The sequence below is a fragment of the Erinaceus europaeus genome, chromosome 18 (assembly GCF_950295315.1).
Source record: "Erinaceus europaeus chromosome 18, mEriEur2.1, whole genome shotgun sequence".
Lineage (NCBI taxonomy): Eukaryota > Metazoa > Chordata > Mammalia > Eulipotyphla > Erinaceidae > Erinaceus > Erinaceus europaeus.
In genome coordinates this window covers 24954705-24967844 of record NC_080179.1, presented here as the reverse complement: position 1 = coordinate 24967844, position 13140 = coordinate 24954705, and the positions used below count along the sequence as shown (strand labels likewise).

Here is a 13140-nt window from a genome sequence, read left to right as displayed (position 1 = left end):
GAAATCCTATAGAAGTCTCTCCTCAAAGTACTCTTTCTTTAGAATGTTTTTTAATTTGTTTGTTGCTGTTTTACTTACCAGAGCCTTGCTCAGCTCTGACATATGATGGTGTGAGGGATCAAACCTGGGATCTCAGAGCCTCAGGGTTAAAATTCTGTTGCATAAACAACTGTGATACCCTCACCCCTACCTTCAAACTGGTAATTTGTGCTCAATGGTATTTTCTAATACTTTTAAATATTTTCATTCTAACTAAAAGCCAATATGCTAGAGAAAATGCGTTAAAGTATTTTTTTTTATGTAGCCTTGGGTAATAAACTCTGAGCTTTCTGCCTGGCTCAACCTTTATTCTATATTGTAAGATAAAGAGGAAGAATACAGACACACAAACACACACACACACACACACATACACACAAACACACACAAAGAGAGAGAGTGTGTGAAAGAGAAAGAGATGCAAGTCCTTCCTTGTCTATGTGCAATTTCACCTAGTTGCAGCTTTTATCATTAAGATAGAATGATAATGCAAAAGTAGTGCTTCTGCTGATGTCACAGCACAAAAAGAAAATAATTTTAATTCAGACATTAATTGTTTGCAGGAAAATTACTTAATCTTTAGTCAGATTAAATACATAAAGCAGGGTACTATAATGATTGAAATCCTGTAAACCATACTACGCTTCACACTATTAAACAAGCAATAACAGTATGATAATACTATCACACAAAACTGAAAGTGTCTTTAATTTCCTAAAATTAAATTTTCATGAGCTCTTTAAGCTCACTTATTACTAAATGAACTATACTTTTACTAGATATCTATACCTAATTTTTCATTTGGTTTAAATGTCCATAAGTTCTATACTTGAAGAATTATTTATTAATTGAGGAAACAGAGAAATGTTCAGATATGTAATTTTTTGTTACCAGCTATTTTCTTGCCTTGTAAAATTATTAAAATATACATTACTGAAAAAAACAAAGAAATCTTTGCTTATAATAATTTTCTTTTTTATAAAATTTTTCATAAAAATCTGCTTTATAAAGGTATTATAATAATACACTTGGCTTTAATTACCAATCTAAATGATCTCAGAACTGACAATCCATCCACATCTGATAGAAAAAGTTCCACTAAACTTAAAGTCACAATAAGGCTGTCAAAAATATTCCATCCTACTTGGAAATATTCATATGGATCCATGGCAATTAGTTTTAAAACCATTTCGGCTGCAAAGATCCCAGTAAAGACCTAAGGAAGAAATACAATTTTTTTATATTAGGAAGTATTTAATTAACAATGACCATTTGGCATTTACTGCTTCAGACCATGTACTAGATACCTGAAATATGTAAATTATCATCTTAATTAATACAACTTAGTATTACTTTTCCTGTAGCTCTAATACAAGCATTAATGTGTTCAGCTCCAGATTTTCTGTTAGTACTCAACATAGATGACATTTTAGAATCACATTCAAATTCTAAAGAATGCAGTCATTTGCAAAAAAAAAAAAATGTGAGTAGACAAGTTTACTGGAATAAAAAGGAAATCTACTGAAAGTGAAATTTTGAGCATCTTTATTTCTGACCTGACTATTCTCAAAGAAATAAAGAACATGTTGACTAACTCCAAAAAGATCCATAAGAGGAGGAAAACATATTTAATTGACACAGTGGCAGCTAAAGTGTGTTTTTAAAGAAAAGAGCATTGCAAAACATTGTTGACTCATGACACTGATATCAGAAGATGTACTTAAAGACAGTGAAAGACTTGCTTATGAATCATTTGGGTACAATCTAACTGAAATGACAGGTCCTGCAGGTGGCAATCTTTATCTGTCGCTCTCTCTGCCCCTACTCTCATGCCAATTTCTCTCTGTTCTATCAAATAATTTTTTTAAAGGAACACATGGTTACTGGAGGTAGTGGATTTGGAGTGCTGGCACTGAACCCCAGTGATAACCCTGGCAGCAATATTTTTTAAAGTTTATTATATAAAAGAAGCCTGAGAAATCCTTTATGAGTTACTAGTGATATACTGGATTTAAGGGCCCGAAGCAGCTCCAAGCACTGGGTCCCCACCTGCAGAGGAGAAGCAGTGCTGCCGGTGTCTCTCTGATTCTCTTTCTATATCCTCCCTCCCCTCTCAATTTCTCTCCATTTCTATCTGAATAAATAATACATTAATAAAATAAATCACCAAACAATTAATTTTTATAAAAGGATCTTCTGTTTTTCTGAAGCCTGTGAATGTCTTCTTCCGTCTTTGTATTTTCTTTTCTTTTTTAAATTTAAAACAAAAATTTACTTATTACGGGATAGAGGCAGAGAGAAACTGAAAGGGATGGGGAAGATAGAAAGACAGAGAGACAGAGAGACATCTGCAGCCCAGCTTTACCACTCTTGAAGCTTTCCGCCTGCAGGTGGAAACCAGGGGCTTAAACCTGGGTCCTTGTGCTCTGTAATGTTAGCGCTTAATAAGGTGCACCACCGCCTGGCCCTGTCTTCATATTTTCTATATTCAGTTCAACTATTTAGGTAGCTCATTATTCTTAATTATATGTCATTATTCTTAATTATATGATGTGTTTCTGCTAATTCACTGAAACTGTAATGATGACAAAGCAATAGGTTTAATTTGTTGAGTATTTAATATATGTTAGGATAATAAGTTCAGTACAGTGTATATTCCTCACAATATCATAAATGAAATATTATCACTATAAATAATTAGTAATTATTTATATTTCTGATATGTTTATATTTTTTCAGGTAGCCTTGGTTTACAAGGTATTTTCCTCCTCTTCCTCCTTTTCCTCCTTCTTCTCTTCCTCCTCTTTCTTTTTGTCAGAATACTGCTCAGCTCTGGCTTATGCTGGTACCAAAGACTATGGAGTTCCAGTCATGAAAGTTTTTTTTTTGCACAACCATTATGCTATTTCCCTGGCCTCTAGTTCTATTTCTTAAGTAAGAATTATTAAATGTTAAAATAATACCATTAAAAGATTATAATGATTACAACATTTGACCATGAATATATAACCAGTAAAAAGACTCAGAACACTGGAATGTAAAAGATTCAAAAATTCAACATACTATGTCAAAGCAAAGAACTCACAGTGTTTCTGAAAATATGCATCTGGGTACTGAAAAAAATTCAATGAAGCTATAAAGTAAGAAAGTAAAAATTTTGCAGAGTTGTTTCCAACAGACATGTAGGCATTAAAAACAAAAACAAATAAACAAACAATAAAAAAAACCTATTAACCCAAGATAATGACTCAATGAAATAATGTAGCCATTTATAGACCTTGGCCCTCCTGGAAAATTATGCAAAAATACTATCCTCAGAAACATGTACAGTAATTCATACACTGCATTGTGGATATGAATAATTATCTAGCTACACATTCCTTTGACTTAAAAATAAGAAAATGACAATCATGCTAAATGAACATAGAAACTACTTTGGCATTAAAAAACTCACCAAATTTCCCACACTGAGAACATTTTTGAATTCTTCAGTCATGGGATGATGTTCCATAGCCATAAACAAAGTATTTAAAACTATGCAAATAGTAATAGCAAGATCCACAAAAGGATCCATTACGATAAAATAGATAAACTTTTTGAATTTTATCCAATAGGGAGAGCAATTCCAGATCAAAAATGTGTGTGCAAATCTGTACCACCAAGGTGGGCATTTCTGTCTGGACTCTTCAAGTTCTAAAAGGAGAAAAGACAACAAAGATTCTGGAATCAATTATTTGATATTGTATGCCCAACCAGATACAAATTGTCATATTTTTTTAACTTAGAGTTTGCAAACTGAATAGTACTGCTTTTGCCATAGCACAGAATAGTACATAAAAAACATTTATCACACTTCCTTTTACTAGCTCAAACATAAGTAAGGACAAGGCAGTGAAATGAATGACTAAAAGCAGATATCATCATCACTCAGAAAAACATGCACATTTCTTGATATAATAAGCTAGAGAACTTATATTTTCTTAAAGGAAAACTATTTTCCACAGATATTTATATTTGTTCTGTTTCTTAACTTTATGATATCAACAAGACAATTCTACTCTACCCACAAAATGCTGAGAGAGAGAGAGAGAGAGACCCTAAGAACACTTCTTAGCTCTGACTTATGGTGTACGGGGTATTGAACCTGGGACCTCAGAGCCTCAGGTAGGAGAGTCTTTTTGTAGAACCATTATGATGCCCCCCCCAGCCAAGTATATTCATTTTTAAGCACATAATATTGACTCTCTTGTTATGCACTGGTTGTCATTACCATCAGTTGGGTCCCTTTAATATTCTTTGAAACCTTCCTAAGTATTTCATGCACCCATTTAAGGTTGATGATGATCTCTACAGCATTTATCTTAAAATCTATATGGCAAGAGAATCTCATAACATACCTTCTACGGTGTTTGATAATATGCTCGCTCTACTCATTGCTCTTTGTCTGAGACTGGGATCATTCAACATATCCTGAGAAAGGACAAAAGAACTGGAGCGTCTTTTTTTGTGTATTTGATTGCTTGTACCCTAAAAAATTATGGAATGCAGAATTAGTAAGTTGCAGGTAGAAAATAAACTCTCACTTAGATAAAGTAATGATAATCAGAGGCTACGTTACAGATTTTATATAGTGCTTCTGCCGCCTACTAGCTGTGTATCACAGGGAAATTAATCTCTCTTGTAACAATTTCATCTTTGAAAGGGAGGATAAAACATGTATTTGTATTGCATTTACTCTAAGAATTAAATAACTTATCAGTTGGGAAATAAAGCAGGATGATTTCATTGTTATAAATACTATTATTATTTCTCTCTTCCTTTCTGGGTATCCAGCTCAAATAGTTTCATTCTGGAAGTATCTTACATGAACAGTTACTATATTTAAAGGGATAAAACCTCAGCATTTCTCAGTAAATTTAAGTATGTTGAAGTAATAGCAATGATGGGGATGACAAGAATGACTGTTTCTTGCAGCCCAGGCTGATCTCACACACTGCTTTGAGTGTGTGGTGTTAAAAATGACTCAGTGTGGAAAATACTATTAAGATCAATTGAAACTGTAGCTAAAGTGAAGAATGTAAGCTCCATCTAAAAGAAGTGACCACCGTATAGCTCTAAGGGACTGTTGCCATGCTGGGACATGAAACTCCCTACCAGATATATTCATTCTGTATGAAAATAACCTACTTCCAAATCTGGGCAACAAAATTGAATGTTAAAACATTAGGCTGATTCAGTATAGGTTTACATTACACACATGCTCACACACATATATATGAACACACAACTATACAGCTCTACATTTAGCGATTTTCTCTCTGTATGGTTTGTGTGAACACACACAAATTCACAAATATATATATATATATATATATATAGTTTTAGAGTTCTATAGTAGTTAGTAATTATATATGTGTATGTCAAACAGATACATAAGCGTAATTGCATGTGTGTATGTATGTGTACTGAAAACACACATACATATCTGCAGATGGTTTCTTTGAGATCTCTCTATAATCGCATTTTGTCAGCTTCCAATTCACTGCATTTCCAGAAGCAAAGATTCCTCTTTAAAAAATATTTGATCTATGTTTAATTACAGAGAGAGAGAGAGAGAGACCACAGCACTGATCTCAGCCCCACTACATTATGGTGCTGAGCATTGAACCTAGAACTTCTGGAATGTCAAACATGCAAGTCTAGTGTGTTACTGGCTGAAATATCTACCCACCCCAAATCAGAGATTTCTTTTTCCTCATGTTAAACAACAATTTGTTGATTTAACAAATTCTTCTTTTTTTTTTTTGGATCAATGATCACCAGCTGCCCAATCAACAAAAATTATGCTTCCGAAGTCTCTTGATGTCAGTTCCGCACATAGAGCAAATGAGCTGCCCTATGTGTGTCACTCAAGACAGAAGCCCTTTTTGATTTAACGAATTCTTAACCATGTAGAAGTACCTCAGACATTGAGGTCACATGGTTGTCATGCACTTTAAAAAGTCTAAGTTGTACATTCTGACATATTATGTTTATTTAATTTTTAATTTAATCTTAGAACAATCATTAATTTCTTTAGTTTTATAGTTTCACTTTACGGATTTGTGGTGACACTGATTTCTGTGGTTGCAAAGTCTTAAATTAAAACCTTTCATTTAAAATAATCGCCAGTCCTATAAAAAAAATATATATATATATAATTTTCTGACAACATATATCATTTAGAAGAAAAACATAACAAAGATACAACTCCACAATAACTTAACATGCTTATTCCATAAACAAAACTCCTTTGACAGAAAAGTTGAAGCTGAAGCATGCAAGCATAGAAATCACGTGACATCAAAAAGCTCATGCATGCATTCTGACTGGAATATATGTGTGGTCATGGCTTTGATGGAACTTTATTCTCACTTAAAATGCTGTAGCATTTTTAAATAGGAATATGTGTTCAGTAGCATCAGTTCAAAACTAGCCATAGTCTTTGATACTGTTTAGAAGTACTGATGACATAGAGAATGATCTACAGAGGTAACCTGGGACTCCAGACCGGAGAACCTCACTATCAAGTTGAGTCAGATCTTTCTCCTAAACAACTCATGATTTCTATACTCTTAAAATTGCTGTGAAACTGCTGTTTTTCACCTTTTTTGGTATGTGTTTGTATTCATGGACATATTTGGGATATTGTGTGATTTTTTTCATTTTTATAGGAAAAATGAACACAGTTTCATTTGTATAAGGGCAAAGCACAGATATTCTAATTTATTAGCCACTTATAAAGCCTATCACAACTTGGAAAGAAAGCAGGTTGTGGCACATAAGAGTTCAAACCCTGAAACAGAGGACCCTTTTGTAAATCTAGACTTACTGTTTACTTGCTGAGTGCCTTGTATGCATCGTTTATTTCTCTGTGTGCTGGTTTCCCTTTGTAAAATAGGAATAATTTTGTATCATCTAATCTCATAGGGCGATTTTAAATATTAAACACATAGTTGCCATTGTTGTTATAATTGTTAAAAATATGAATAAGATCCCTCACAGAAGTATAAGTAATGGCTTGAAACAGCAAAGAATGGCAAATAATCAAAATTTCCATAAAGAATTGAAACATATTAGCAGTTCTCACTATTATCAATGTATATTATGTGTTTATGATTTGTGTAAATTTTATTTTATTTTTAAAATATTTTTTTCTTACCATGCATGCAGGATTTTTTTTACCTTTATTTATTTATTGGAGAAATCAAGAGGGAAGGAGATGATAGAGAGAGTGAGAGACACCTGCAGCACTGCTTCACCACTTGTGAAGCTTTCCCCCTGCAGGTGGGGACTTGGGGCTCGAGCCTCAGTCCTTGTGTATTGTAACATGTGCACTCAACCGGGTGCATCACCACTCAGCCCTGATGTGTGTGTATAATCTACAAATAGCTTTCTAAAGAGATGACTGATAATCTTCATGTATAATTTTGACGAGCACCTTTTTTCAAAAGTGGGGTTTTGATTTTAGGTCTACAGTACATAATTTGGGTATTGATTTTAATTAGTTGATCTTAATGTATGTTTCTATAGAAAACATCGCAAAATGCAGAGCCATTAACAGAACCAAAGAGAAGGCCCTCCGGCAGAGGCTGACTGATGCAAGAATGAAGGCCGAACCATGCCTGAGCTATTTAAAACGTCCTTACGCTGTCATCAGAAGTTGCCTTATCTATTATCACCTCTGGCAGAAGCTGTCCATTGGGAAGCATGAGGGCTGAGTGTCCATCAACCAGGGAGACAACACCATTGCAGTCCACAGCACTGTGCATCTTCCCGTTCACTGGTACCATTGGGGGAGACCTACTGGCTTGACTTATGTTACTGCTGCGCCGCTCCCGAGGTCTATGGGGCACGAATAGTGAGCCCCTTCTGCTCTCACTGTCTCCAAAAATGCTGTGCTCATCATCCGCAAATTCAGTCTCAGATCCGATATCTTTGCCTCGACCTTTGAAACTAAAAAGGCTTGTTCTGCTGCTGCGTCTTGCAGAAAGAAAGGAGCCTCGGATGCTAAGTGGTGACTTCAGGAAAAGGGAGAAAAAGAGAGAGAGGTTACATACATCTGCTAAAGTACCTAAAAAACAAAAGTATGTCCTGGAGCCCCGCTTCCCCAGAGCCCTGCCCCACAATGGAAAGAGAGAGACAGGCTGGGAGTATAGATCGACCTGTCAATGCCCGTGTTCAGCGAGGAAGCTATTAGAGAAGCCAGACCTTCCACCTTCTGCACCCCATAATGACCCTGGATCCATACTCCCAGAGAACTAAAGAATTGGAAAGCTATCAGGGGAAGGGATGGGATACGGAGTTCTGATGGGGGGAACTGTGTGGAGTTGTACCCCTCTTATCCTATGGTTTTGTCATGGTTTCCTTTTTATAAATAAAAATAAAAAAAATAGAAGTGCATTTACACAACTACCATTGAATTCAATATCCTGGGCAGGTGGATCTGTATTGTTTTAAAATGCATATTTTTAAATGAAACAGTTCAGCAAATAGACATTTACTGGATATTAGAATTTACCTTTCAGAGCCAAGGGGAGGTATTTGTTGTATAACTTTCTACTATTGTTGTCTAGAGTAGCCTCTCTGTTCTGTCTGTTCCTTTTATTTTGTTAGGAAGAACAAATTGCTAAAAAAAGAATTTGGTATTTATGATACCCACCCATAATTTGATTTCTCATATATCAGTACCTAAGTTTCCTAAATAACTGAAACTTCCTTGAAACAGGCAACTAATCAAAGATGGGGTTTTAAATATCTTTTGATTTGAAGCCTGCATTACAAAGTTTGATGATCAACTTAATGAGTTGAAGATAATGTGTGTCCCTACAGAAAATATTAGAAAATACAGAGGCACTCACAGAACCAAAGAGAAGACATGCTTCTCTGCATTCCATTGCTTGTAAATCTAACCTTCATTAATGAAAACTCAGTTAAGGTATGTTAGGGAAATCCATTTAAAGCTAGTAAGGATACAAAGTCATTTTAGAACTAGGAAAGGAAACTTCCTAACTCCAGAGGAAAAAAAGTCACACTTGTCTGACCAACATCCAGGATAAACTGAACCAAACAGAATGTATATCCTTTGGATACACTGAACTCAACAGACATTAGTACTTATCATATAAAGGATTATGTGGTAAGAATTATGAAAAATGGAAAATTATTCATAATAATTTTCATGGTAGAGCATGGTAGTCTTTGCATTGAAGCTACCTTGAACTGTTGTTGTCATATTTCTTTTTTCATTTGTATCACCTGTACTCAAGTTCAATTCCCCAACTGGCAAGGGGGTGGTGTGTGTGTGTGTGTGTGTGTGTGTGTGTGTGTGTAGCTAAGGACTTTTGTATGTGTTATTTCACAGCTCCATGCTGCTTTTCACAGCACCAGAACTTCTTCTACTTATATAGTATGTCCCATGTGGTACCAGGGTCTAAGACCTAGGCCAAGCACATAGGAAGGCATGTACCCTCCGTGATGAGATAGCTCTCCAGCCCTGAAGGTAGGACGCTTATCTGTGTGTGCATATCTAGCAGGGCCTTGTGGACTTATGTAACAAGATGAAGAAATTTAAAATGAAAAAATAAATGAGGATAGTGTGACGGTTAGGGAATACCAAAGTGTTGCAGCAAAGAGGGAAAGCAAACCTAACTTCAGGCTTAAATCAGTGAGGGATTATTTAAAAAAAAAAAAGACAAGCTAAATAAAAATATAAAAATTAACATGCAGAGTAAATAATTTGTTTATGTAATGGTTCTCATGAATAATTCGTTTTTACAATTTATCAGGAAATATATGGCGATTCCAAAACTATAAATTCCTTCCAAAGTGGTGAAAGTGGGAAATTACATACATCTGTGTTCTCTTCCTAAATGGCCTGAAATCATTAAGTTTTCACATAAAAGCATACCAACTCAAGTCACTCACTCTCCATTACTAAAGCACTTTTTCCCCCAAAGTAAAACATTTTTCTTTAGATACTATGTCTGGTGCTAAAGACTTGATAATTTCCAGGGCACCTGATTAGGTGTTGACAGTCTCTTTTCATGTGCTCGTCTATGCCCTTCAACACCGAGGTAGACACTTTTCCTCTTGATACTCTCCTCTGATTCTGATTTGGATAATTTTTCAATGTCTCCTTTTTCTTCTCCACTAGAAAGCTTCTTCTGATTCTTCTTCTTTCTTCTATTTCTCCTTTCCTTTGCACTTTTAGAGCTCAATTTGGATGTCTCAGATGAACTCTCAGAGAGCCCCATAATTCTGCTCCTCCCAATACTTGTATATTCAGCTGCTGCCATTGCTATTGCCTGTTGGACCACGAGACGACACTACAGTAAGTCACTTGAGAAACCATGTTAGCAGCCCTGTGGTGAGGAAATTCCTGGCCATGAATCTAATTATGCTTACAGATTATCATGTTTTTAAATGTTAAATAACGCCAATTGCTCTGATGTATGTCCAGAAAGCCTACAAAGTATATGTTGATTGCCTCGCTCCTTGTGATAAGGTCCAACAGTGAAATTTAGCTATTACCACTATAGCAGGCAACTTGAATAGTAAATGTGAATGTTTTGTTCATTCTGGGACATAAAATTATAGAAATCATGTAATAAAATAATCTGTATATTTTATTCACGTACTTAACTCATTATGAACAGAATCAGCATTAGGCTACTATAGTTAAATAGCTAATTATCTGAAAATATAAATAATTTATTACAATATAATCTCATAAAAATAAAATATACTACTATGGACTCCCTAGGAAATTCCTTGGGTAAACTAACATTACTTCATAATAAGCTAATAATTAAGATTTACTATTAAAATAAAGCAATGATAAAAACAATTTGGAGTATAAAATATTGTACATAAAACATATTCACAATCCTACATCTCAGAAATAACAAATGTTAAAATTTTGTCTGGTCTCTAACTTATGAAGATAGGTGTGTGTGTGTGTGTGTGTGTGTGTGTGTGTGTGTGTGTAGTTTAATGTTTGTATTTTAGAATCAACTTTGTGTCCCACTTCCTAAGACATGTAACAGTAGCAGCTTTCCCTGACTTTATAGTATTATAATATTGTAATCTTTTTTATTGCCACCTTATTGGTGGGGATTGGTGCCTTTTTAACCAATTGTTTTTCCATTTATTTTTAATTTGAGAGGACAGAAAGAATTCAGATGAAGAAGGAAATAGAGAGGGAGAGAGAGAAAGAGACACACCTGCAAAATGCTTCACCACTTGTGAAGCTTGCTCTTAGCAGGTGGGGGCCAAGGGCTTGAACCCAGGTCCTTGCACATGGAAATGTGTGTCTTCTACTAGATGCACTGCCATAGTCAGTTCCCCATTATAACATTCTTAAAGCATTACATTTGACTGAGTAGAACTTCAAGATACGAAAGTATTCTAATCTTCTTAATCACTTTTTAAATTTAATTTCTAATTTTTATTACTATTAAAAATGGTACTGAGTGGTCCAGGAGGTGGCACAGTAGCTAAGGCACTGGACTCTCAAGCATGAGGTCCCAAGTTCGGTCCCCAGCAGCACATGTACCAGAGTGATGGCTGGTTCTTTCTCTCCTATCTTTCTCATGAATAAATAAATAAATTCTTTAAAAAAAATGTCACTGAAAGTGTTCCCTCATCAAAATTTCTCTGCTTATGGACTTCTAAGTGAGCCAAAAGTGGTTACAACTATCAGTAAATTTGCTTCACATTGCATGTAAAATCATTGCAACAGTAATGAAAATAGATATACATTTTTTCTTTCAAGCTATAGTATCTGTCAAATTTATCATTAAAATAAATTTGCCTAAAGCTTTGTGTGAAATTGTTAATCTGGGGAATCACACCATATATATCCTGGGACATTCCTTACTGTCACACATACCAGGATGTTGTGGGTTTCAGGTTCTGGAGGGTAATTTTTCATGTCTAAGTGGGCTGAATACAGGTGAAATGAGTCAGAAGACCATTCTACTGAATCCTAAATGGTTTTATTTCAACATATCAAAATGAAGATTCGATTTCCATAAAAGAACTAAGGGAAGTCTCCCTGAGACAAGTTACCCATAGACAGTAGAACTTTTGTTGTTCATTCGCCTTTGCACTGAAACTTCCAGGAAAGATTTTAAAGGAGCTAACATTACCTCAGCTTCTTCTTGCTCTTTTTTAAGTCGATCTAACATCTGTTGAAATTCTAACTCTTTCTGCTTAGCTTCTTCAATGTTTGCCTGGTTTTGTTCTTCATAGGCCATGGCGACGACAGCCAAGATCAAGTTGATCAGATAAAAGGAGCCCAGAAAAATGACCACAACAAAGAAGATCATGTAGGTTTTACCAGCAGCACGCAGTGTCTGTGAAACAGTGGGAAGCATTTTCATTTCATAATAATCTGTAAGTAGCTAGAAATTTGTTCTCTAAACAATTTCAACTGAAGAGCATAATAGGGTTGTGTATCTTGTATATATAAATAAACACCTCATACAGAAGACTGGAAAGGAGCATAGATCATATTTTTATGTCATTCAAAAATACAATAAATGATTACTTTTGACACTTACTTGTTGGTAAAGGTTTTCCCAGAAATCCTGTGTCATCAGCCGGAACAAGGCTAAGAAGGCCCAACTGAAAGTGTCAAAGCTTGTGTATCCATAATCGGGGTTTCTGCCAGCTTTCACACATGTGTACCCTTCTGGACAGTGACTACATGCAAAATGGGATATCATGAGTGTGGCTTCAGGAAGCAAGATAAAGAGTAGTTAGATAAGTTAATATTTCAAAGTTCTTTTTTCAGGGGCAAGATTAACTTGTGATTAAGAATACATCATTTAGAGTCAGAAAGATGGGCTTGAATTAGACCCCTACAATTTACCAGTTGATAAATTTGTCAAATTACTTGAGTTCTGAAAGGCTTAATTCCCTCATCTTGTGGAAACAAGGAAATAACACTTATATCAAAAGGAGAAGATGGTTATTAAGATAATATAGGTGAAGATCTTAGTCTAGTTTTTGCCTAGAGAGAACATTTAATATACATCTTCCACCAAATTATTTTTA

The 13140-nt window shown here is 35.0% G+C and overlaps 1 protein-coding gene and 1 pseudogene across 1 annotated transcript in view; both read right to left on the bottom strand.

Annotated features, from left to right (window-relative positions):
- SCN9A (sodium voltage-gated channel alpha subunit 9) overlaps nucleotides 1-13140 on the bottom strand; it is a 157891-nt gene that overhangs the window by 67475 nt on the left and 77276 nt on the right. The window contains exons 9-15 of the mRNA XM_060177776.1: nucleotides 12645-12786; nucleotides 12231-12437; nucleotides 10098-10385; nucleotides 7728-8099; nucleotides 4437-4566; nucleotides 3494-3732; nucleotides 1082-1255 (exon numbers count right to left, since the gene is read on the bottom strand). Coding sequence (XP_060033759.1) covers nucleotides 1082-1255; nucleotides 3494-3732; nucleotides 4437-4566; nucleotides 7728-8099; nucleotides 10098-10385; nucleotides 12231-12437; nucleotides 12645-12786 — 1552 coding nt within the window. The remainder of the gene's footprint in view (nucleotides 1-1081; nucleotides 1256-3493; nucleotides 3733-4436; nucleotides 4567-7727; nucleotides 8100-10097; nucleotides 10386-12230; nucleotides 12438-12644; nucleotides 12787-13140) is intronic.
- LOC132534538 (U11 spliceosomal RNA) lies at nucleotides 5844-5968 on the bottom strand (annotated as a pseudogene).